General features: G+C 57.0%; 1 protein-coding gene across 1 annotated transcript; it reads right to left on the reverse strand.

Moving 5' to 3' along the window:
- Nucleotides 1-907: 907 nt before the first annotated feature.
- On the reverse strand, nt 908-1925 carry GPX1 (glutathione peroxidase 1). Its single transcript, XM_065075039.1, has 2 exons — nt 1661-1925; nt 908-1546 (listed from the first exon to the last, which is right to left on the reverse strand). The coding sequence occupies exons 1-2, from the start codon at nt 1904-1906 to the stop codon at nt 1181-1183; spliced, it is 612 nt and encodes a 203-aa protein (XP_064931111.1). The 5' UTR covers nt 1907-1925; the 3' UTR covers nt 908-1180.
- Between the last annotated feature and the right edge of the window lie 3530 nt (nt 1926-5455).

Genomic DNA, 5455 nt, shown 5'->3' on the forward strand with positions numbered 1-5455 from the left:
GTCACATGCAATTCCTGTGCCTGAAGGGCAACAAGGACACCCTGAGGCAAGGCACGGTTTCGGTGGGAGAAGTGGTTGAACAGGCTGGTGTTCTGCACTGGGAACACAAAAGAACCATTTATTTGGACTCGATAATCCTCGTGGGTCCCTTCCAACTCAGGACATTCTATGATTCTTTGTGTGAATCCCTGCGTTGCAAGGCATTGGGGATGCACAAAGGCAATATGGGCTTCCTGGAGGACTGGGCCAGCGTGAGCTGTGTTGGGCTGCCACCGGTGCAAAATGGGATGGAGCCGGGACACAGCTGAGCCAGCCAAGGGGCTGGCAGCTCCGCCACAAGGAGGGGGCCGGTGGGTGCTGCTCCTGTTCTAGGTGTCCCCTGGGTATCCATGACAGGGGCCGGATAACGAGATGCGCCTTGGCTGATGGGCTCTTCTCCAATCCTTCTGCCAGTGTGGCTGCAGAAGAGCTCCTCTGCCTGTCTGAATAGTTATTATCCTGTCACGGCTTGTTGGTAGCCAAGCTGGGAGTTCATCAGCCAGTGTAAAATCACCCCTGTCCGTGCGACACCGTGTCTCTCCTCTACAGGGAAGCCCCCAGCGAGGCCCAGTGAGCCGTCTGGCAAGGTATTTCTGTTCTGTGCTGCCCTCCCGCTCTGCTGAGCTCATCACGCACAGGCAGGACATGGCACCCAATCCGAGTTTGCAGAGCTCACAGTCACTGTTTGCCCATCGCGCTGCCCTGCGTTTGCATCCTGACTCCAGCCTGACTGCACTGCGTGGGTTTCAGTCGGCCCCTGTGAGCACCCATGCGAGCTGATGAACAAGTAACGTGGCCACCATGCTTTACCCAGCTTGCCCAGATGTATTAAGCCACAGCCTTAAAGAAACTACACTTTTTCTTTTAATTATTTTTTTTTTTTATTATTCAGAGAATCACAGTAAGCTACTGAAACTCACAGCCACTTTCCCCAGCATAGTTTCCCAAACATTCACATGCAACTTTTGAAAACATCAGGTACATTTCGAGAATTTGGAAGATGCACCATCACAAGCAAAACTTGCACGAAACATCGGGATTTCTGCCAGAGCAGCAGCCACCTGCGAGAAAACCAAGCAGGAGCACAGTGAGCTGAGCAGGAAGTGAGGGGGCCAGGCAGCAAACTCTGTGGCGCTTTGCTTTATTCAAGGACATTCTTGGCAACCTTCTGCAGAAGCAATTCAATATCGGCCTCGATCTTGATGGTTTCGAAATGCCGGCTGTAGCGTTTGAAGGGCACGCCATCCGGGCCAATGAGGAACTTTTCGAAGTTCCAGGAGATGTCGTTGCGGCAGACCGGGGACCAGATGATGAACTGCGGGTTGGTCATCAGCGAGGACGGGTCGTCGTGCGGGAAGGGCAGCGCCTCTTTCAGGAAGGTGAAGAGCGGGTGCGCGTTCTTCCCGTTCACCTCGCACTTCTCGAACATGATGAAATTGGGCTTGTACCCCTTGCCAGGACGGACGTGCTCCAGCGACAGCAGGATCTCCTCATTCGTAGCATTTTCCTAAGGAAAGAAAAACAAGAAACCGCCCCGAGCAAAGCCCGTGAGAGCCCCGGCGGGACGGGCGGCTCTTCCCCGCTGCCCGGCCCGGCCCCCGCCCCGCTCCGCCCGCCCTACCTGGTGCCCGAACTGGTTGCAGGGGAAGCCGAGGACCTGCAGCCCGCGGGGCCCGTAGCGCTGCTGCAGCTCGTTGAGCTGCAGGAAGTCGCGGGTGGTGGTGCCTCAGAGCGACGCCACGTTGGCCACCAGCAGCACCTTCCCGCGCAGCGAGCCCAGCGACAGCGGCTCCGCCGCTCCCAGCGGCCGCGCCGACATCCCAGCCAGCCCGGCCGCTCCCGCTCCCGCCGCTCCCGTGGCCGCCATGGTCAGCACTGCCGGGCCCGCCCCGCTCCGCGCCCCGCCAGCGCTGCGCCCCGCCCCGCCGCTCCCCTTTCCCCGCCTCTTGCACCGCCCCGCTGCGCTGCCCGGGGGGTACCGCCCCCCCGGCACCCCCGTTCCTCCCGCGCCTTCCTCCGGTCTTCACGGAAAAGCTTTGGCGTTTTTCTGATCAATTAAAAGCTCAGAATTGGGTGATTTGTACATCCGCGGTTAATACACGGGGAAGTATCACTGGTTCTCAAAACCGCTGTGAATATCAGCAAAACACAAAGTGGTCCCAGGAGCTAAAACGCTTGGGGTAATAAGACCGTCAGAGCATGGAGGTGGCACAGTGCAGCACCACGGGCGGCAGCATCCTCCTGCTGCCAACTGAGAGCAGCTTTTGGCAGAGAAACACCTTCAGTTTGTGTGCCGGGAGGAGGAATAGGAGGTATGCTGAACCCAAAGTGCCACGGTCAAGAAGGGCCCACAAATTCCCTTATTGAGCCTCCTTTTATAGATTTTCCACGTCTTTGAGGCTGGTAAAGTCTTCCCTTACTTTAGCAGTTGCTTCTTTCCCTGTCCCTGGCTTTTCATTTTTTTTCCTGCCTTAATGCTTTGTCCTATTTTGAGGAGTTTTAAATCACGCAGCAGCGAGTGCTCTTCTCATGGATCCTGGGCAGGCCTAGGTGAGCTACACCGACTGCTGACCATACCCACACCAGGCAACATGGCCCAGCTGCTCCTGCACGGGTCTTTGTGCTGAAGCATCACCCCCCTCCAGAGCACACTGCGAGAGGCAGGTCCAGGGTCAGGCCCAGAGGTGATGTCCGTGGGTTGGACCAACAGCGACCGTGGGGCAGCACAGCTCGGCAGGGACCAGGAGCAAAGGCCTCAGCTTCCCCAGGGAAGCGGGCAGCCCCCGCCAAGGCTCCTGCCCATGTTTGCACCAAGCGAGCTCCATTCGCAGCAGCCCCAAGGTCAGACAGCTGCTTATCAGTGCTGGCCCCCAGCCAAGGCACCCTGGGCCCCGCAGCGCGGGGGGGTGCGCTCAGGGCCCCCTCTGCTGCCGTCTGTTCTCTCTCACGCTTGGTATCGGGGACTTGTCACAAAACACCAGCTGTCACTAATGTGCCACCATATAACGCTGCATCCCTGGTGCGGTGACCGCAGGATCCTGGGGCTTTGCTTTGGGCTGCTCTTGGCACCTGCCCCCGTGACTGAGAACTGGAACAGTTCCTGGCTGCAGCGGGTTTTGGGGGCTCAACTAATTATCTTGCGTTTTTCTGCAGTGCGTTGCAGGACTGATTGTAGGAGCCATGAAGAGTGTCCCCAGGGAGATCAGAGCAACCAGGAAACGGCTGATGGGACGAGCAGCGGCACGTGACCCGTGTTTGCTCTTGAGCAAACTGACGGTTACAGTCCATGCAGACTCCTCAGCCGCATGGCGAGCCACAGTGGCTTGGAGAAGAGGAGTTTCTCTTCAGAGGTCACCTCTAGGGCAGTGCCACAGAGGCACCTCTGCTGACACGTCTGACATTGGCTCAGGCTGGCACCTCCAGTCCTCTGGCTGGACATGGGGAGTTCATCTGAAGGAGGGAGCTCTCTTCAGGGGCCCTGCCCTTTTCAGACAAGAGCAGAATAAGGCTTTCTCTTCCTCTATGAGTGAGTTTTGAGGAAACCGAGTTGAACTTCCTTGTTGTCTTGGAGCTACACCCTGTGCCTGGACACATGCTGTAGAGCCAGCTGGGGTGCCAGGAGCTCCCAAAGGACTAGATGGGTTCGAGGGACCCCTTTTGAGATGCGTTACAAGTGGCGGTTGTCCTGTGGGGTCAGAAGATTGCTGTTGAACAGTCACAGCAATGGGTAATGGCAAAGGTTGCAAAACACACCCTCCTGCTTCCATCTTCCCCCCACTCCTGGTCCCAGACTCCTTCACTCCTTCCCCTGGCCAGGGGGCTGACTCCGGGCTCCCAGCTTTTCCCTGCCCTGTTCGCAGCTCCTTGCCCAGCTGGGTCGCTGTCCTTGAGTGCTGAGCTCTCAGTTTCTGGCTCTGATCTGGCCATCTGTGTCCTCAGCTCTGTTTCGATCTGGAACAAACGTGGCCCCCAGAGGTGACAGACGGGACTGGAACCCAAGGGCATCCAGGCTGCCAGCCCTTGTAGGCAGGAGAGCCGAGAAGGACTGAAAATAACCATGCAGGCTTCCACTCTGATGCCAGTGGTCCAAGGAACAAGGAGAGGAGCTGGAACTTCTGGAAACCTAACACCAGGTGGTGGACAGGAGAGAGGAGATGGGGAGGTGGTGCTACGGGTTAACAGAAGCTTAGATTAAAACTGGGATAACAACCTCTTCTGGGTTGAAGCGCATTGGCAGATCCACAACCCACGAGCTGGGTCTGAAGCGTGTGCAGACCTTCCTCAAAACCCCTGCGGCTGAAGAGCTGCTCTTGTGACCACAGAGAACTGCAACCCAGTGGCTCTGCAAGACTGAAAAAACCCACTTTTGCTCAATTTCAACCACCCCCACGCGCCCGCATTCAAACTGCCCAACAGCAACAAAAACCACCCTAAAAAGAGGGAACTGCAGGGAAGCGACTGAGCTTGTTAACAGAGCAGACAGTGAAATCCTCATGGGCAGCCCACAGCTGGGAACTGCCTGCACCCTGTCACCCTGCGTGGGTGGAGAACGGGCACCCAGGAGAGGAAGGAGGGACAGGGGGGACGGTGCCACCGCCGGGCTGGCCACACGCTTCACTCGGGGCTGTCTGTGGCTGCAGAGGGAGGACAAGGATCAGAGGTACCGGGTATCCCCACGGCCACGTCTGTTTCTCCTCTGTTGCAGGGATTGGAATCAGTAATATTATAAAACAAACAAACAAAACAAACCAAACATGCTACATTGGCACTTTTTAGGACAGTACTGGGATGCAGTGCGGTGTCACTGACATGGGCTGCCATCGGCACCTGGACTCCCCCTGCTCAGCCCTGTGGGCAGAGGCTCCCGGCCCAACAGCAGCTGCTGTAAATGCCAGAGCAAGCGCAGGGACACGTGCTGCTGTTCCATGTAGTTTCTCACCCAGCAGCAGCACAACAGCCCAAACCTGGAGCCCACCCCTCTTGAAAACAGCACAGCACAACACTTCAGCGTGCTCCCGTGCAGACCAGCAACGCTGCAAACCCTCGCACGCTGCAACCGCAACACCGCTGTCTTCTCCCTTCTTCCTGCACATCCTCCTCCTGCGCGTCTATTCCCATGCTCGAGATGAACAAATTCAACTCAACCGACGTTCCCTCATGTGGTTTGATGTCAAAAGCAGGTCTCGGGAAGCTCTGCCACTCCCCGCGGGGGCCGGGAGTTCCACCTCTGCTCAGCTGCGGCGTTTGGAAACCGCTGCAAGCAGCAGATGGGTGTCACTTGCTGGGAAACAATAAGTATTAAAGCACTTGCAACTGCTCAGCAAATCCTATCACAGCTGTATAAAAAATGGTATTTCTGATCCCAGCTGTCAGATGCCAGGCCAAAAACCCAGAGTGAGGAATACAGACACCAGGA

This window comes from Columba livia, chromosome 10 (assembly GCF_036013475.1).
Source record: "Columba livia isolate bColLiv1 breed racing homer chromosome 10, bColLiv1.pat.W.v2, whole genome shotgun sequence".
NCBI lineage: Eukaryota > Metazoa > Chordata > Aves > Columbiformes > Columbidae > Columba > Columba livia.